Source organism: Cinclus cinclus, chromosome 1, assembly GCF_963662255.1.
Source record: "Cinclus cinclus chromosome 1, bCinCin1.1, whole genome shotgun sequence".
Classification (NCBI taxonomy): Eukaryota; Metazoa; Chordata; class Aves; order Passeriformes; family Cinclidae; genus Cinclus; species Cinclus cinclus.
In genome coordinates this window covers 45,328,312-45,349,522 of record NC_085046.1, presented here as the reverse complement: position 1 = coordinate 45,349,522, position 21,211 = coordinate 45,328,312, and the positions used below count along the sequence as shown (strand labels likewise).

The 21,211-nt window shown below is 38.0% G+C and overlaps 1 protein-coding gene across 1 annotated transcript in view; it reads right to left on the bottom strand.

Annotated features, from left to right (window-relative positions):
• The window catches only part of AVL9 (AVL9 cell migration associated), a 37,510-nt gene that overhangs the window by 3,178 nt on the left and 13,121 nt on the right, over window positions 1-21,211 (bottom strand). The window contains exons 2-13 of the mRNA XM_062497188.1: window positions 18,149-18,269; window positions 15,916-16,001; window positions 13,675-13,746; window positions 12,788-12,877; window positions 12,366-12,432; window positions 11,673-11,713; window positions 10,496-10,534; window positions 7,049-7,118; window positions 5,899-6,446; window positions 2,933-3,067; window positions 1,933-2,152; window positions 438-555 (exon numbers count right to left, since the gene is read on the bottom strand). Coding sequence (XP_062353172.1) covers window positions 438-555; window positions 1,933-2,152; window positions 2,933-3,067; window positions 5,899-6,446; window positions 7,049-7,118; window positions 10,496-10,534; window positions 11,673-11,713; window positions 12,366-12,432; window positions 12,788-12,877; window positions 13,675-13,746; window positions 15,916-16,001; window positions 18,149-18,269 — 1,607 coding nt within the window. The remainder of the gene's footprint in view (window positions 1-437; window positions 556-1,932; window positions 2,153-2,932; window positions 3,068-5,898; window positions 6,447-7,048; window positions 7,119-10,495; window positions 10,535-11,672; window positions 11,714-12,365; window positions 12,433-12,787; window positions 12,878-13,674; window positions 13,747-15,915; window positions 16,002-18,148; window positions 18,270-21,211) is intronic.

Genomic DNA, 21,211 nt, shown 5'->3' with positions numbered 1-21,211 from the left:
TCCCTTAAATAGACCAAAAGAGCCTTGTAGATCTAAGGAAAAGCCTTTTTCACACTACAGCAACTGACAAAGTAAAAGCAAACAAAACTCCCTGCAGCAGAGTAATAACCCACAGTAAACCGAACACGTGCACAGCCAACAATAGTACCAAGCCTGGCATTGTCACATCTTTCAGTGAAAATGCACGCAGAACAGCCAGCTCCCCTCTATCCCATCAGTCAGTTAACACCTTGGACACAGCTAGTCCCTGCACACCCAGAAGCAGTTAATAAAAAGCAGAACCATCTGAGGACAGTTCCTGAGGAATAACAAACTTTCTGTAGCTGGGAACAGCTGACAATCAACTTGCACAAGTTTAACTTCTCCTGACTCTGGATATGTTTTTCTCCATAAAACTACTACCTCAAATTAGAGTAAATACTACAAAGTTTCCTTACCTAGAATTTACCTCTGCAAGAGCTGGATGCTTGTTGCTATTCCATACTCTGTAGTTGTGAGTATTTTTCCAGGCTGTTACAAATGCTGTTCCGAAGTCTGACAAAATCTTTTCATTGTCTGATAAATTAAAATAAAGATGAGAATTTGAAGAAATTAGAGATGCAATATATACAAGACACATTACTTTTTTCTTGTAGGAAAAAATTCATTTTTCCAGGCTCTTATCAAATCAATAACAATTAAAACTCCAGTACTAAAGCCTGGGTCCTTCAAAAATGGTTTATTTTTATTTTAAAGTGTCAAAAATATACAGTATCAGAGGACAAGAAAAAAAAAGCAAAAAATTACTTTTCTTATTTTTAATTAATTTATAAAGCTCTAAGAGCTCAATTGAGGAAAAAAGTAATCCAAATATATGTCTCTTGACTTTTCCTCTGGGCAGTGACAGAAAGGGGAAAAGAATGGCCACATAACAACCAAGAACAAAACCACAATTTGCAGTGGTCTTGGTCAGATACATTGGGCTTTGCTGTACTGTTATTACTCATTCAAATTTAGTAACTCCCAAATCCATTCCAAAAGTGCAGTAGGAAATACTGTGGAATAAACTTATCATAACAACAACCCCTTTAAATCACTGAAGAGTATAGGAAATAATTTAACAGCCAGCCAGTGCAGTAGTATGAGTTCCCAGAAAATCCTGATATTTCATATCAATCTGGTAATCCTCTTAAAATATTAATTTTGTCAGACCAAGAACCTGTCATCTTCCAGACTTTAAAATCATCTTCTCAATCCCATGCTTTCTCACATATACCACGAAACAAAATCTGAATTTAATTAGTGTGAATAGAGAAAAATCATTATGAGAATGAAGTTAACAGGGCAAGTGCAAGGCAAGCTAAGCATTTTCCACAAGTAAAAAACACTGATTCTTTTATTTATATTCATACAAAAGGTTGGAACATAGAGAATTCCCTCTGAGGTAAAGCAAAAGATGTTGAGCTGCAGGAAACAAAAGCTTATAAAACCTGTAAATGACACTTTTCATGTATGAATCCCTACTTAGGACCACAGCAAGAAGGGAAAAGACCTGGAACAATCTAGCAAAACTTCCTGAAGACAGATGCTTAACTTCAGGTCTCCTTGAATCCAAGTAATTTCCCAAAATTAACTTGAGGTTGCAACACAATCTAGAATACACTCAGATTTGTAAGTTTCATCCCATACAGGTTTCAGGTATTTCTACTTATGAGGAAAACTTAATCAAGGAGAAGATGATATTCTAATAAGAAAGTGCCTGTAAGACTGTGAATTAAGGATTACAAGCTTGTGAAGAAGTAACAATGATAGCCAAAGACAACTGAAAAAGCAGTCTAAAATTAAACTTTAAGCTGAGGGCAATCCACTGACAGACCACACGTTGATAGCAACAGAGCAAATGCTTGACATGTCCAACCTCATCTCCATCCCCAAACAAGATATCTGTTCTACCTGGTTGCAGCACAGCAGCAAGCAGTGCATGAAGGTAAGCACTGAACTGAGCCCTGATCCACTCATCTCCTCCTTCCCATCCAGTGCCATCAAGGAACACATCATCTCTGTTCTCAGTTACATGCTTCACCAAATAATCTGAAAATCTTAGGTCAGCAGTTGTTGGGTTCAGGATCTTACGGAGTTCTGGGTCGTGGATTTGTACATGAGCATCTTCTATCTGTTTGAAATAATTTCAAGGGTAAATATTTATCTAAATAAAACTGTTTATACAAACTTTACACTACTACATACTGCTACCTAAATCTAAACCCTCATTTCCCCAAAATACCAAGAAGAAACAAATGGCCAAAGAAACAATGAACTAACTGTTCTCAGAAAGTCAGATACTATCTGACTTACCCAGAGTTCAATCATTTCCCTGGCACACAGTAAAAGCTGCTTATTTGATAGGATTTGGTAGAAAGTTTGGCAGAGGAAGTATAGTGCTCTTTGATTATCACCTCTACTAAGTCAATTACCTATATGGAACCCTTAGGTTCCCAGATGCTGATTATATAGTTGGGTCTATTTGCTAGAAGTGACACAGTGGGTGTTCTAGATACTGTGTTTTTACACTCTTGATTAAATCAGATGGAAGTCAAATCAGTACCTGCATCTGATTCTCATCTGCAAGCACTTATTTTTGAAGTCCTCACTAAAAAGCCATGAAAAAGCCCATGATATGTAAAATGAAATTACATCAGCAACACAGAAAAATTCAACAACTGCCCTGCAAATCCAAATATCAGACACATATGAAAATGTGGACAGTAGTTTTGCACAGCTTATCTAATCCTGTCCTCTTGAGTCACAGAAATTCAACAAACTTCTGCATCTGAGAATTTATTTAATATGGAATTTTGAATTCAGGCATGCACGTGAAACTGTAAAGCTACATTTAAAATAGAACCTCAGCTGCCCCCAACATTCCCCCCAGCTCAAATACAAAGATCCATACTTCCACAATTGCATCACTCAGGTGTTTCTGCTGTCGGAACAGGATATTGGTAGCTCCCGCAACAAAGCCACGGACTGTCACATCCGACAAGAGATGATGCTGCTGCAGCGCCATGTATGGCAAACAAAGGTACCCCTGAAGCAAGAGAGACATTCAGAGAAATAACATTTTTAAAAGTGCCTGTACGCAGCGGTATTCCTAATAAAAGCCAGCATATTTCACCTGGAATGAACCTTGGTTACTGCAGTTTCAGCCACAATCATCTGTTGTTTTGCTACATTTGCAAAGCGAAGCCATCAGATTCCACATGAACTAAATTTTTCAAGAGACTGTGTTGCCTTTCAGTCTTAGGATTGAAACCGAAATCCAAAGCAAAGGACAATAATTTAATGTGCTTGTAAGGCAACAGAATAAGAGCAATAATAAGCAACAAGAATGAGGCCTCATGTCAGTTCAGAGACAAGAAGCCAGTGGAGACAAGGATTCATCTCTCTAGCTGTACACATGATGTATTCTGGTAGTTGTGAGGCACATAATGCAGGAAAGCTGCAGACAGCTATCCACATTTTGTGGGTGGAAATTTCCAGACACCAGAGATAGCAATCAATTTTTGATAAGCATAGGTACTGCTTTAAGAAGGAGCAGGACAGAAAGCAACACATTGTGCTTTTTAGTCACTTCAGAGTGGTAAATTAATCTAGTATCCTGCGCTCCAGTTCAAAAAAAAACCTGAAACTTTTTGAAGAAAGGCTTTGAGTTAGTAATTTAGGGATTATTGAGAGATAGACAGGCAAATTTCTTTGTGAACATAGGATCAACATTCCCCTGATATCTTATTCCAGCTGTTCAACTGCATAAAACCCAAAGCAACTTATTCACTAGGGCTAATGGCACATTGGACAGAAACAAAGAGCACACACACTATCACCCAGTATGTGGCAATTGGAAACATATGGAAGAAAGAAGCATAACTACTCCCTTTTGTTATATTAGACACAGGGATGGCCTTAGAGATGAAAAGCAATTATCAGTTCAAAATAAAACAGCCTGTGTCAAAGGAACAAACAGTGCTCTGAAAGGAATCCCAAACCTAAACCAGAAAGTTTTCAAAGAATACAGCTTAAGAAGTAGGAAAAGAAAGGTTTAATTACTGTATACTAAAATAGTAAAGTCTGGGAGATCTTTAACTATTTAAAGTATCAAATTTCAGTTTACAAATGCACATTTGTAAGTACAACTTTTATTTCCATGAACATGTTCCATTCTTTTTTAAAAGAGTGCAAATGAAATTGCTGTTACACCTTACAGACTGGTAGTAAAGAAACAAATACCACAAGCTATTTTCCCTTATGCTCAGGGATAATCCTTGATAATTATTATGTCACCTGGCAAAACCTCCTCCCATTCAAATTCATCAGATTTATTAGCCTTTCCATGGCATGGCATAAAACAATCCTGAGTTAAGAGCTCTAAATGAGATGCAAACTTTCCAGTAAGTGGTTAAAACTGACCTTGAATCAAATTTTTCTGCTAACTCAGACGTACAAAGCCTTTTCTGCTTTAATTACACTGGCTGAACTCAAGTGAAAAGTGCCTTTGTGGAACAGAAGGTAAACATGTAGAAACTGTCAGCTTCCTTAAAATTCTTTCCATTTGATGATCTTAGCAGCAAACAAAAGTTTGTACTTGGAGGTCCCATTATCAATTATTTTAGTCTTGCTTTCCCTGTAGTATTTTCAAAGAACTAGACTAAATACAACTTATAGGCTATAGCTCACATTAGACAGATCATAAGGACAAATATCAAATGAAGATCTGTGTTGAAATAGCATTTCTAATGGTGCCATGAGGCAATACAGGGCAATGACATTTGAGCTGCTCACTTTGGCCCACACAGTGTACTACTTCCAATGAAAGCTACAGTGAGAAGATTAAACACAATGGTAAAATACAACATTCTGCAAGAAATGCAAATAAACCCCTGCAAAGGAAGAAAAAAATACTTTAAATATCAGCAGCTTGAGGAAATAAATCTGAATCTTATCTTCTACTATGGGCAAATGTTCACTTAAAAGTTTATTACATTAAAAACAAAACAATGAAATGTACCATACAACTTCTTTTATTGATAGCAGTATCTTTAAAAGGGATACATTCTAACTGGTTTTTATAGCGAACTTGCCCTATTAACCAGTCCTACTTACCAGACCTATTGCTTGATATCTGACTATGCCTATCACAGTCCTTAGAGATTCTGGAATACCTGGAGCTCAGTTAGGTATCAGTGCAAGCTTAAAGTTCAGCAGCTCAGCACCATGCACAGAGAAAGAGATACAGACAAAGTCATCATGGACAGGAGGGTGAAATTTCATTCTTATATATTTTTATGTGCGTGTATATATATATATATATACACACACACACATATATATATATATACATATATATATATATATATATATATATATATATATATATACACACTTTGTGCATATATACACATATGCATTTAAAAATACATATATAGATATAAATTAAAAGAGGGAAACAGACTTAGGTGTCAGCAAAGGTAGACCTTTCAGAATCTTTGTTTAGATTAAGGTATCTAAATGCTTCTGAAGTACTTTGATCTTGCCCTATATAGGTTAGATCACCAGTTTCTCAGAGTTAAGGAAAACTGTAGTTTTTGCTACAAACAATTTATTAACCACAGTGGGGCTGCAAGTGATCACCATGTAAAATTGCAAAAAAAATGCAAATAGTATTAACATATAGGTATGAAAGTGGAATGCAAATATGCATGTGCACAACCCTCTCAGGCCTTTCAACCTACCTAGGAGAGACCATACTAAAATGTTTTGTAGTCCCCTATTGTCTACCTGGAGTTCAGTAACCAAAATTATTAGCTATTTCTGGAAAAAAAACTGTCTTTATGAGTTACCAGGTGCCAAAAAGAACAAGCTTACCTTTGTAAAAATAGCCAGTGGCATCCCATACTGGTCCTCCTCCAACCCAGACACCAGTCCTTGAACAAGCACCATGTGCCCAGTGTTTGCCTGGGGCTGCACAGTTATGGGGAGGCCTTCAGAACTCACACCGTTGCTCCGAAGATTTTCCGCCTGATCTGATGCTGGATTCTCATGTTGTCCTTCTTTCAAATTAGACTCCTCCAAAATGCTGGGATCTAGGGTCTCCCAGTCACTTTCTGAGTACACTAGAGAAGCATGGGAAGGGACTTCCAAGCGCTGCACAGTACTGTTGGAGGGCTGAGCTCTATGGCAAGTCTTCTCGGGCTGGGAGAAAGGCACATTTGCTTTTTGACCTTCCAGTGAATTATTTTCTGCCATCTTCCTGTCTCCCTTTCCCATTCCTAGGTTTGCATTTGACACATCAGCAGCAGACACAGAAACATAGTCATCCAACCGTGGTGTATTTTCCTGCAAGCCAGCATCCTCTGATGTGCTCTTTCTTGGTCTGTACTGTGAGCAGTCACTAAGACCATGTTCAATCATACCTGGAAAGAACAGCACACACAAATATCAGTATCTCAATTGAAATTTAAGTGACTCTTGTGGGGGGGGTGGGGGGTGGAAGTGCTCTTGTGTACATAAAGGAAATAATGTACTTTAAAACTACTTTGGGGAGGGAGGGGTGTGTTAAAAAAAACAAACTCTATGCTTTCTCTCCCAAAGAATCTGCCCCAACATTTTGCTTTAAGAAGACTGGTTAGAAGCTAAGGATTAACAAAGGTAGGGATTATGTTTGTTTGTTTATTTGTTTTTAAGAGCACACGTAGAAGGAAAAGTTTATATTTTGGGGTTTTAAGGAACTCAACAGGAATGTGTTACTTATTCAGGGGCCCCCACCTATGTTACCTACAGGAAATACAGAAAATCCAGTGGCTCCAATTAAGCACAAGAAATAACCCATAAAGTGCAAGTAGCAAGTGTTAGGAGATGTGCACAGTACATGGAACATGCACACAAGTCACCCGTTTTTCAGGCAACATATCAACTTAACTTTATTATCACATGAGTTGATTTCCAAATGACAGCATAACCTGTCTCAGTTATCACCAGAAATCATACAAAAAGAAGTTCAAACTTCTCTTCTTACCAGGAAAGAGTGACAAGACAGCCATCAGAGCTCCCACCAATCTATTTACAGGAGAAATATAAAACAGCACCTGGTGGCAGGAGGGAGGGCAATGGGAGGAAAAGAATGCAAGAGAAGAAAGGGGAATTAGGGATGGGAGAATGAGAAAAATAACATTACTCTCATGCATGAAAAAAGACACATGCAAACTATTCAAGGCACTACTTTTTATGCTATATTAGAAAATCTTACTAGCAAAACTTCCTACAACAGTTCAAAGTAAATATTTAAATATGTCTACATATATATGTCTACATATATATATATGCACAAGTGTTTGTAACACACTTCTCAATAATTAAGATTTTTCTATTGGTTTTTAAGACTTTTTTCCTAATTGATCCAGTTACTGAGGAACTGAAGGAAAAAAGTTGTTCCTGGCATGCTTCATAAATTCTTGCTCATTTGTAGCACATTAAATTCTCTGTTATAAATCAAAGAGGCCAACTAATCTCCACTCCAGAACACTGATACAAACCTATGCAAAAACATTTCTTTTAAGAAATTCTATTAAGGATATGTAGAGACATGAAAAATAGGATAAATGCTGCATGCATTTATTACAGTAATATTCATATGTAACAAAAAAGATATTTTGGAAACAGAAGACATGACTGATACTAATTTTGGTAAAGCACTAACATGGGAAAACAGAATCTTCTTAATTAAATCACAGAGACTGGAATTAGTAAATTAGTCAGGAATTCAAAAGGTGGTGTCAAAGACCAGAAAAGAAAGAAGAAACAGAAGGCAGACTGAATATTACTTCTGGAATTTCTTCAAAATAGGCCTTCAGGGTAAAAGGGGGAGAAGAAAAAATAACAAACAAAACCAAAACAACCCAATCCCAAAAAATCCCCTCAAAAGTAAACTTTTTTAAAAATGCCATTTTAACATCCTTAATCAGCACAATACCAGTAAAAAAACCATACATGAGCATTACGAGGAATCAAGATAAATCAAGTAAAGGAATATAGAATAATCTAACTTTATGACTTTGCAGTCCAGTTTAGTAGGCCTATGATGTAAGTAAAAGTGCAAGTTTGTGGACTTGGCCTTAATAAGAGACTTCTGCTGTAAGAAAGAAACTTTAGAAGAAGCTGATAAATAATAGCTCATTGTCCCACTAGTATTTGCCAGTCTACAAGCTAGTGAATGGATGGAACAAAGAGAAAGACCTACACAGCCTTGACGCAGACCAAATGATATTTAATGGTACCTCAGCTGAAAACAGACTATGTATATTATTCTAAACATACTACAAAGAAAAACTGTACAAGATAGGTGAATTCAAATTGCAACAACCACTGAAAAAGCATGATGAGAAGAACAAGCAGCTCATCTGTGGAAAGAGTTTTGGTTGACTCCAATGGAAATGAAAATGTCTAACTTTAAAGATGCTGCTTTATAATATATGTATGAAAAATGCATGATACAATAGCAATGAACTGCAACAGAAAGCTTATGATACTCCCACTGGTTTAGATTCTCAGACACAATGGATTCTTAGCCAAGCTTATTTTTAAGCCTACAGAAACAATTAAGCCTATAAAGAAGTGCCTTGTTTTAAAGAAATCTATTCCAGTCTAGGTTTTTGTTTGGGTATACCACTTACTTAAGGCAAATACCTTTTTATATTTGTTTCATCTGGTCCCTTTCTGTCTATAAGGATGCACAGTCCCTTACCCCTCCCAACCCCACTACATGGCCCACAGCATTTACATCAGCAAACTGGGTGGTCCTGGCAGCAGAAATTGAAATTATCACCATCTGGAAGTAGTCTTCCAGCCTAATAACAGATGAGAGGTGAAAAAAAATTCTTTTAGCCCGTGGAAAAACATCAACCAAATTGCTACGGATTAAAGGAAATTAGTCTGTGGCATTTTTCAGATCAAGGAAAATTGGCATTACGAGTGGCTTCTTGCGTATTATATTTAAAGTCTTTGAACATACAGATTCCCACAGTTGTTCTGAAACCAGAACATTTGCGAGAAAACAGGCAGTGCCTGAAAACCAAAACTTTCTTTTGAAATTGCAAGTGTTGTGTTCCTGTCAGAGCTTAAGAAAAAACAGACACAAGCAACCTGCAGGTTTGTTCCATAAGCATTCGGTTACTTTCAAAACAATTCTGTATGTTTGACAAGTGTGAACACACTTGGGAAACCCTCTCCTCTCTTCCTGTGCATTTGTGTCTTATGGTTTGAGCAGTTCCAGAAAAGAACCACAGCTCAGTGAAGTATTTTCTTTGTATGTGTCCAAATGCTGAACTGATCTGGTGACCCCTACTGTGCCATAATCGTATTTTCCCAAGCGAACCTTTTGCATAGCCTTTAATATAGTCATCTTCAGCATATATTCTCATCATCAAATACTGAGAACTGTCAAGGTATACCTGACCTCCAGAATTTAGTGACAAGTGCAAAAGCTTCAGAGAAGCTGCTACATCTATATTAAAATGGAATAGCATATTTACTGCCCCAAGGAAGATACCTCCACAACTGTTTTGATAACTTATAGATTAAATCCTACCAGCTTTACAGCTGCAGCTAACAGGAAATTCTAACACGCCAGCCCAGCAATCTGAAGAAGTTGGGTTTTAGCGCAGCAGTTCACTGAAGAAAAAGTAGCATTTGGGAAACTGAAACAAAGCTTTAAATAACATTTTTAAACCAAAACAAAACAAAATCCCTTCATAAATATGTCTGGCAGCTGAGTCATTTCACTCAAAGCTCTTGCTCTAGGGCACTAATATGAACACAGAAGAAAACAAATGTCTTGATTTCACATCTGCTTTCACATTTTGTGTATTACACTTAAATTACTAAAATAGCATTGCTTCTGAGGCAGTAAGATAGCCCAAAGCAAGCACTGAGTTTAGAATTTAGCAGTTATTATCAATTTATAATTTGAGTTTAGCCTGACCTAACAGATACAGCTCTCTTCACTGTCTCTTGCAGGTGTCCATGGAACTCAGGTCTGAAGGACACTTCTAGCACTTGTTTCTTTTGGTCTGTCTATTTAAAGTCTGCCTGAACCAGAAGTTCTACTTACTGGATCTCTGTCAAGCTGTACCTTTTTAGGTACCCACATTTTTTATATGTTCCTCCACACAGGTACCTATCTGCATGATGTGTATCCTGTCCTATATTTTACAGTAGGTTAAGTTTGTCTGGTTGCATTTCTTCATGTTTTACTTTGGCTGAGATTAAAGAAGCAAAGTATGGACAGAGCAGAAGTGGAGGCAAATTTACAGGTCAACACACAGCAGTTTCTTTTAGCCTAACAATCCAATTTATATATTGATGTAAAGTTGTTGATATGATTCCAGATGCTTCTATTTTACAGATGAAAATTATTTAAGAGACATATTTCTATTTAAACTACATGACTCAGCTTATAAAATGTTACCTTTTTCTCTAGAAGAATCAATTTAAAAAGGATCAAGACCTGAAAAAAAACACAAAAAGAAAAAAAATGGTGAGTGAACCAGTGCCATTTTTCAAAAATAATGTGCAAACATAACCTCTTGTTGAAGATTTTATGTTAATCACTGCATAACAATCAAATGACCAAATGCATTTTACCAGTGGAAACGAGTGTTCCAATACCCTTTTTCCACCTGAGCACCCATTTAAAAATAGCATGAGATGAAAAAAACTCCAAAAAACAACCAAAACCTCCATAAACGAGAACTGTGTAATTTGAATCATGTGTAGCTTAGCAGAAGGGACATGTTGTGCAATTCCAGAATTTTAAAAAACAGTAAACTACATAAACATAAAATTTTGAGTTCCTCCACAAAATTATTGAAAAAAATCCAGCAAAATAGTATTCACCTCACCTAATTCTGGGCATCTACAGATGAGGCATCTAGATTAGAAGTGGCTGTTCAGACTCTCTACACTCAAGAAAAAAACACAGATGCTTCTGGGGTATGATTGGCAGACATCTGAAGTTAAACAAAAATGAATTCTACCCCAAAAATCTACTGAGCAGGTGCAAATACACCATGAAATTCAGATTCTCAAAGTTGTTTCCTTGATTCATCTCAGTTAATAGAAGATTCTAAATGCTAATTCTACTTTAGCTATAATATGTGTATATATATTCAATGTCAACAGAAATTAGGATAAAGAAGGACAGGTCCAAGTCCCCTCAGTTCTGTGATCGCAGAAGCTACAAAATTTACAAAACACAGGATAAACGCTCCAAGTTGTGTCTGCACAGACTTCAGCAATAGTGTTTTATCACATTCATTAAAAGGAGAAACAGGAAATAGAAACAAAATCACAAATGAGATAGCATTTGCACTTTGGGACAGGATTAAAAAATGTCACACAAACCTAGAAATCTCCAGGAATCCCTCAGACTAACAAAACTCCTTAGTCTGGAATGTGCTTTCATTGAAGTTATGCAGGTGAAATGGCAGGGAAAAATCAGGAGCCCCTAAACAGCAGTACTTAGGAAATAGTCTTCTTACTCCTAGCTGAGGTATGTCTAGATATATTTATTTTTCTGTTCCTCACAAAGCATTTTATTCCCCAAAATAGTGCAGTCCTTTAAATATCTAGTAGAGAATGCCTACCTTGTGTCTAAAATGGAGAACAAGATCCCGAGGAGACAGACCTGAGACACCAAAAAGAGAGCAATTATTACAATTCAACAGCTGATAGGGATACTAATTTACTTCGTCACCGTTTTTCAGCGTGAGGGAGACAGCCATTATGGATTCTGTGCGAACCTGGTTATTTCAATAGCAGAATTCATATAAAATTCTTTTTTTTGTTTGTTTTTTTTTTTTTTCCCCAGCAGGAGCAAGAATTCATCAACAATAGAGTCAATAATAACATGAGTATTTGTGATCTGCATTAACATCTGTTGGCTGCCACACAGCGTTAGGGAAACACTGAGGTAAATACTACACTGTGCATTCAGAAAGGACAGGGAAGAGTCAGAACTGGATGGTGAGATATCCTAAATAAGGGGTAGATGCAAGCTTGAAAAATTTGATGGTGTAGGGTGCTCAATGTGAAAATTAATTACTAAAAGCAGATAAACAGTTGCTAGTCAGACTGTTAGGCAAAGGAGTAATATGGCTTTCAATCTGCAGCTAAATCCTGTTATGAAAGCAGAAGTCCATTTTACATTTATTTAAATCCATTAATAAAGAAATGCAGACCTCTGGTGCTTAATCTATTAATGCACATAAACAAATTAGCTCAAGAGAGGCATGTTTAGGGTAACATCTCTGCTGCTTTGTACAAAACAAGTCACTTACCAAGGTAAACTTGTGACCCTTCTAATGAAGTATTGCCCAAGGAACTATTCATATGATCATAAAGTTCCTGTAAAAGTTAGAACAAAGACAAAAAAACCCCAGAAGGTGTCAATGGCACATGGTCACACAAAATCCAGAATAAATAAAATTCACTTATTTAAGGATTTCAGTGGCTTTTTCCAGAAAGAAAACTACATTTTGCTAATGGAATCAACAGAGATACAGGCTGACAACCAACTCAAAACTTGTAACAAATCAGAAAGATTTATCATATTAGGGCAGTACATTTAGTTCATGTTAAAGTATTACAGGAGCTGAATAACTGAAGGACTTATACAAAAGCAGTATTTGAGCAATAAATTAAAGTAAGTTTGTGGCCATACACTGAAAGCTGTTCTGTGTGGCATCTACTAGAAAGTTACCTTTAGAATTGAAATTTGTGAGAAGTCTTTTTCTTCAAAATATGCATGTGTGATGAGTTGCAGCTTTGCCTGAAGTAACCCATATAAAGGCTTGGAAGAAAAACAAACAGAAAAGCAAGTGAATAAAACTACTTAGTCACTCATTCTGAACTTCAATCTTCTTCCATGCTTATATTGCAATACTGACACTTCATCATACATGGAGTTCAGTTAGCCTCATGACTAACTCCCAGCATCTTTCTCCTGCGCTCATTTTAAATGATGATAATTTCATTTTCCTTCTATTTGCATGTACCATACCCTCACTGAACACCTTTCTGGAAAAGCAGTTTCCTGCTTTAATGCTGTTCATAATAGTAATAGCTCCAGTAATAGTTCTTTCTTCAGCTAAGCACAAAAAGAATTTCTATTCCCTGCCTGGTGACCAGCAGCTTTTGATGAATAGGTAGAAATAAAAGGTATCTCTTCAAAGCAAGAATATGCTGTATGTGTGGCTATCAGAAAACCTCCCTCACAGCTGAAGGTGGTAGCCACTCCCTCCAGCTACTATGCTAGAAGATCTTTAAGGCCCTTTCCAACCTTACCCATTCCATGATTATACTAGCAAACTCCTCAATTCTACCACACGAAATTGAGTTCGTAACATTTAAGAAGGATCAAAAGTGCGAATGGGTATCCTCATCCATGACAACAGGCAGACACTTTTCCAGTTACAAGCAGATACCAAAAATCAAGGCAGATTACTCAAATGCCACAGCCTTCCAACTCAACTTTTCTCTGCAATGGCTACGATAGATGTTTGAAGATAAATGTTCTAAATAAGAACATGGAAAAACAATTGTTAAGGTTACCTGAAAGTGTTTTGGGAGTTAAACAAACATGCTTACCAGCTGGCTGAGAACACAGACACTTTTCTGTACAGTTTCTCGGGTGATGTCTGCTTGCCGTACTTTTAAGGCCTAAGAAATAGAAGCATTACAGCATTTTTACCCAAGCATAATTTCAAAAGGAATTTCCCAAGTCTAGTTGCTACATACCATCTTCCTATTGAAACAAAATCCTAAAACTAGCTATGGTGGAATATCCAAACCATGCAACAGTATGCTCCTATGTTTTCACAAGGGACAGGCTATGAAGGAGGGGCACAGGTGTCATCCTCTACGTTAAGGAATGGCTAGATTGTGAAGAGCTGCCTCTAAGAAACATCCACAAACAGGTCAAGAGTTTGTGGATAGAAATCAAGGGTAGCACTAACAAAGGACACCTGGCTGGGGTCTACTACAAGCTGCCTGATCAGGGGGAGCCTGTTGACAAGGCCTTGTTTCAACTATGGGGAGCATTGTGCTTGCAAGCTCTCATCCTAGTGTGGGAATTCAACCACTTGGATGTTGGCTAGGAAAGCAATGAAGTCTGTGGATGCCTCATCCCTGGCAGCTTTCAAGGATAAACTGGATAAGGATTGGAGAAACCTGGTCTAGTGGGTATCTGCCCACGACAGGGAGTTGGAACTAGATGATGTTTAAGGTTCCTTCCAACCCAAACCACTGTATGACAATTCTATGATTCTACCTAGTAAAAACACTGACACGTCAGAGCTGTATTCTCATCTCATTGTGTCCAGCAAAGATCCAAATACAACAGTGACAACTGGCAAAGCACTGTTTAAAAGATACTAGCACGAGAAAAAGGCAACAGCCTGGAAAAGGAAATAGCATTTTAACTCGGAGGAATGTACAGGAGAGAAAGGATAGCACAGCACATCATTTGCTCTTCTCTAACATCATCTGTGAAAATGGACCAGATTAAAATGTCTGCTCAGAAATTGTTTGTTTCATACTCCAGCATCTTTTTTAAGCCATCCATAAAATAAAAGTTTATCCATAAAATAAGCTAGACTCTCAGCCAGAACAAATGGTCCCACCACTTCACAGCAAACCTAGAAATGGTGAGGGCGGAATATACACAAATGATTCATTTACAAAACAGAAAATGTATGGACTGCGGCCCAGCCATCAAAAATGACAGATGGAGAGAGTGCTAGAGTGGTCATATGAAACACATTGGAATTTATTCTGGTTGTTTCAAATAATTCGTTTTAAATATATATTTATCTTCTTAATTGGTAAAATAGTAAAGAGAATAAACTGGAATCAAGAGCACAATAAAGCCAAGTTATTGCATAGTTAAATACATCAAGACTCCAAATCACAGAATAAAGTGAAGGCTGCTGCAAAAATAATGAGTGAATGAAAATCAACATGGAATTTAGTTCAAAAGAAATGGAATTAAAAACTGCACATAAAAAATTTCTCCTAGAGCAAGAACAGGAACTTGAAATATAATCAAGATGTAATTAACACAGAAACAGAGCACATAAGCGAGTCATATAGTCAATGGATACAAATTAAAACTCAAACCCACATGACATTCCAGATTCTTGGCAATTCACTGAAAAAAGAAGCAATTTTAAAATAAATTTGTAATAACATCTCAATTTTAAGTGCACAGATTGTATTACCATTACCATTTTTGAAAACACACCATGATTTGAGTAGATCAAGTACTTAATTTCCTCAGTGTGATCACGTGCACATTGTGGGTCTCCTCAATTTTTCACTTTTACTGCTAAAGCAGTAAACTGCTTAAGCAACTACCATGAATAGGAAGATTCCAGTCTACTCTGCAAGTGTACATTTGGCAAAGGAGGCAGGTGAGGAGAAACATCCCTACACGTGCATGGTCAGACCCCAGGAAGTACTCAAATTCTCTGTGGGGAGAAATTTCAACTTTTTCCACACAAAAGGCCTACTGCCTGGAAACTTAACTTTGCCACCTAACAGACTGTCAGTTGAGTTTTACTGCTTGGTGCTGATGGCTTTCAAGAAACAAAATATATTTTTCAATTGCCTTGAACATTTCAAAAGACATACTGGAAAATACTACTGCTGATGTATTGGAAAGAATACTCAAGTTCTGGAGCTACATACTGTGAGCAATTTCCCAGACTTTTAATGTAAGACAATAATGCAGTTTTTGAGTGTTGGTGTAATGCAAGTCGCTAAATTTTAGGTTTGTTAATGCATCAAGCCTATTATTCATTAATATTAATTCACAACTTGGAAAGTTACCTTCGCTTCAATCTGCCGATAGCAAGAGACACCATACACCGTGGTTTGATCCCCACACCTTGGAGGCAGATGGAAAAACACAGTATCTAGAAAAAAAGAGAAGACTATTTTATAATTCACTAACAAGAGTTCAGTATATTTATTTTCAGCATCGCTTAAAGGTTTAGTGCAGAAAGTACTGGCACACACTTATTTTCTAGGAAATAAAAAGGAAGGGAAATAATAAAAAGGAAGGGAAATAAAAAGGAAGGGAAAAGAACAAGTCACCTATAAAGTTACAGGACCCAAATTAGTTTTCACACTGCAAGATAATTTGCAGAAGAATCTCCAAGTGCGCAGGACAGTTTCATGTTTAGTCAGACCAAGCCAACATTGCTTTTCAGAAGCAGTTACTGGGCAGCAGAGAAAATGAAAACCTACCTAAACAAAAACCACTTTTTACCTAAATAAAAACCACTGAAACCTACATGCATGCTGCTTTCCCAATTCAGGACAAAGGAACAAAGGCATGGCACTCTGAGTCAGTGTGTACAACTGGGACTGTGATCCCATTAAGAAGGCAAACACAGTCAAGATAGGAAAAAAAACCCAAACAGCACAGAGAATACACACAGTTGAAAGGTTAGAGAAGCTCCTACCACTGCCAAGGTAGATATCTGCACCATCACCAGCACAACACTAGCAAAAAGCATTTGAGCTTTTAAAATAAATAAAAAGCAATTTGTGTTTTTAAAATAAACCTAGTCTTACAGAAAATAATAACTGTCTCTGTGCACGTGCAAAATGAAAAACAAAAGTATCTATAAAATATGACAAGAGAAAGACTTTTATGACTTGAGATATACACACACACACACAACCTACTACTACTGCAAAAATGTTGCTACATCCTAAGCAAAGAAAGACAGTTGCCCTCTCCTTTCAAAATATGAGTGAAATATTTTTTAAAAACAACTGTTAATTTCTTGTTTGCTTCACAGTAAGAAAATGAACAGGAGGGACAATCCCATGTGCATTATGACCAACAGAGAGGTGGACTTTTTATAACAAAGCTTACCACCTTGATCAAATTTATATTCTGGAGATCACCCAAGGTTTTAGAATGCCTGTAAGACAATTTCCTGTACCAACTACCCACAGGAATTAATTTACAACTCAAAAAACAGATCTCTAATAAAGTTACAGTAAATGAAATATAATTATTATCAGAAAATCTATTTGTCTGGTTCAAATTAATGTGTATTCTTGACTACAAAACACAAGGATATATATATTTCCCCTTTGCGGACAACTCTTTCATTTTCCTCACCAAAAAATAAACATTTATATTCTTCTACAACAGCAATAGAAATGCTCAAAGTTGAATATTAACTGGAATGGTACTGAGAGCAGGTAAATGCACCTGCATGTGATTTTCCTAGCTTTGAATGTAGCCTACTTCTTGTAATGTATTTAACAATGCAGAAATTCAACAAAAATCATCATCCAGAGCAGTCAGAGACACTCTTATTGCTGCTAGGAAAGGGATCATTTTGATAAACTTCCTTTGTTTCCAAATGAGATCTCCAAAAGCTAGACAATAAGGAAGATAAGTATATCAAGCTAAAAAACAATAGTAGTATTAAAAGGTTTCTGTAATTTTGCTGTTTAAAGTGACTTCCTTGTTGTTTGCTCTGCAGAAAAAGAAATTAAATGACTGGACACAAATACAAATGTCAGGGATGAATAGAACTACTAATAAATTAATAAATGCAATACTAAAATAATAAAAGGTGCCACAAATTTGGTGGTGACTTTGTGGCAAATGGATATTTCTGTCTTTATTCTGCCACCAAATACCCTTTTAAAGCTCATGCCATGGCTTTACCATATTAGCCATACTGACATGGCTTTCCATGACTTGTAGGTCATTTTAAGAATCTCTAAATTTGTAGATGAGAATTTATTCACCCTTCAAAGAGCCTCTGAGAAAGCCAGCAGCCTTGCTTTGTGCTAGAACTACGCAAAATTGTTATGTAACCCTGAAGTTTTTACTGACATTTGAATTCTGGATGTCAGAAGTAGACCTCTATTTACACCTAAAGGAACATGTAATTGCCAATGTATTTTGCAACTTAAACAAACAGTGCGGGAAGTCTAATAGAAAAAGAATCATTAGCCAGCTGTTCAGATATGAGGTTTTTTCTTTAAGTTGCAGTAGAAGTGCACACAACTTTTCTCTCTCATTTCTCACCTTCTTGATAGTTGTGAGCGCCATCCGGTAAGGCAAGAAATGGCAGGTACTTCCATTCCTCTGGTAAACTCTGGCTGTCATGTCCTTCTCCAGGTTTTAGGGGAGGATAGGAAAATTCAACCTAAACAAACAAATGAAAACAAGGGGGAGAAAAAGAGAGAATACATTACAATTAGCATACAAGCAGGCATCTATGATTCAGCCTAGCACTTTTTTACTACCAATATTATGGAAAAATAGTGATTTTCTTACAACTAGCATTCCTTGTCTCTTTTTCAAGGCACCCACAGACTGACTTGTGAGGTTTAACTGACAGGCCCTGGGCAGATTTGGCTTCTAGAGCCTGATTTCATTTCCTCAAGAGAAATTAGAAAGATCTTAAAACAGAAAACAACACCCAAGAGCTGAATATCTTCTTCCCTGGGTACACAGACCCAGCAGCACATTGCCACACCTGCAACATCAGCAGGGGTGATTGCTGGGGCACACACAGATTTGATTTCTGAGCTCTTCAAGTGCTTATGACTAGGTAATGCTAACAGATGCAGGCCTCTCTTTTATCCTACAAGTCATTGAATCATCTCAGAAACTATACTAACAGCAAAACATTGGTTTATATACTTTTATGTCCCTGAGTGCAACATATTCTACACAATGGTAAAAAGTGTTTTCCTTTCACTAAGAAATACTGCTTTTAAATTTTGCCTGTCATTTAATTGCCATTTACGTCTTTTTCCTAGAAATAGGGACAACCTTTCAATTTCTTGCACTACACTACACATCTACCACAGATCCCCACAATCAACATCTTTACAGTGCAATCCTCTTTTCCTATGGAGATCCCTCCATAGGAGGGGGTTTCCAGCCATTTCCACCAAGTCTTTTCCAGATGGCATTTCTTAATTCAGTGAACAAAATCTAAACACAAATTTCTCAGTAAAAAGAAACTGCTTATTGATACTGCAACTTCTCTCTAAAGATATTTAGTTAGTGAGCATAATTAGTGAACTGTAAAATGTATGCACACATGGAAAATAAAAAGCATGAGAAAACAAGCACATAAATAATCTTAGCATCTGATGGAAAACTAAATAAAATAGCAGTAATAATAATAAGAGCATCAAAAGAAAAAACCCTGTGAAAGATTGGAGTACCAAGGAAAATTGAAATTCTTCACCTTAACACACGATGTCACTGTCTACAACTGTTGACAGCTTGAGAAAAAGGCACAAAGGACAAGAGAACACCATGAGTAATCAGCCTTGATATTTGTTGTATCAATTTCAAATTTTCTTATTCCTTGTTAGGATGGGTTGACCCTAGCCTGGACACGAGGAACCAACCAAAGCTTCCCTCCTCACCTAAGTAAGGGAGAGAAAATATAATGAAAGGCTCATTGGTCAAGATAAGGGCAGGGAAGGATCACTCACCAGTCAGTGTCATGGGAAAAACATGGGGAGGGGAGGGGAGGGGAGGGGAGGGGAGGGGAGGGGAGGGGAGGGGAGGGGAGGGGAGGGGAGGGGAGGGGAGGGGAGGGGAGGGGAGGGGAGGGGAGGGGAGGGGAGGGGAGGGGAGGGGAAAAACCTCACAAAATTCAAACAGCTTGAAGAAGAAACAAAAGGCACTGGCTTGGCCCATTTCACCCGCCAAGTTCGGACAAAAAAAAAAAAAATCGTTGCCTGTGCCCCAACCCTGCCATCCCAGCGCTGGGAGCCATCCTCACTGCTGTCGGACCCTGCACTGCTGCCTTATCGCCTTAACCTGCCACCATCCAGCACTCTGCTGAGCACTGGAACCAACACCGTGAGCGGAGAGCTCTCTCTCCATCTCTCTCTCCCCCTGGGACAGCGCTGCCATCACCCCCAGCCCTCCTGCAGCTCTGCGGGACCTGCCCGCCCCCAGCACCGGGAACTGCAACTGGGGGAAAAGATGCCTGCAGCCAGAAGGACTGAAACTAAGCTTCTGCTCTGTTTATGGTTAATTTCATAGCTGTTGTTGTTTTTGTTTGTCTTGTTAAATATATTAGTAAAGAACTGTTACTCCTATTCCCATATCTTTACCAAAAAGCTCCTTTAATTCCAAAATTATAATAATTTGTAAGGAAGAGTAATCACATTTTTCAGTTCAAAAGGAGGCTTCTGCCTTTCTTAGCAAATATCTGTCTTTCAATCTAAAACATTGATTCTCTACCTTCTTCTCCAGCAGTGCAGGGGGACGGCAATGGTTCATGGTCAGCTCATCACACGCTGCTGCTTCCTCCTCAGAGGGAGGACTCCTTCCCCTGTTCCAGCACCAGGACCCTCCCCCAGCAGACTGCTCCATGAACTTCTCTAACATTAATTCTTCCCACAGGCTGCAGTTCTTCCTTAACTGCTCCAGTGTGGATCCCTTCCACAGAGGGCAGTCCTTCAGGAACAGATTCCAGTGCGGGTCCCCCATGGGGTCACAAGTTCCAGCACAGGCTTCCCATGGGGCCACAGCCTCCTTCAGGCTTCCACCTGCTCTGGCATGCGGTTGTCTACAAGTGGAGCTCTGTTCCACCACAGACTTCCATGGGCTGCAGGGGGTCAGCCTTGTCTTACTGTGATTTTCATAACTATGCTCTAGTACCCAGAGTATCTCCAGCCCTTCCTTTTTCACCGGCCTTGTTGTCTGCAGGCATGTTTCTCCCACATAATCTCACTCCTCTCTTCTCTGGCTGCAATTTGCTTCTCTGCAATAACTTTCCTTCTCAAATACAGGATTCCAGAGGTGTTACCACCACTGCTGATAGGCAGTCATCAACTCTGGGTCTCTTCTTAGCTCTGTCAGACATGGAGGAAGCTTCTGGCAGCCTCTCAGAGAAGCCACCCCTGTAACTCCCTGTAACTATGAGGAATCCATAGAATCCTTTAAAAAAAATATGCCACTAAGAAAAAAAGAAGAGCATCTGACTTCTAAATGAGAGACAAACACTAGAATCAGCATCCATACAAGGAGCAGAGAAACTGTCTGCCATTTAGTACACATACATCCTGAGAATTCCCTGCAATCCTTTTCAAGTCACAGATAAGAAAATTACAA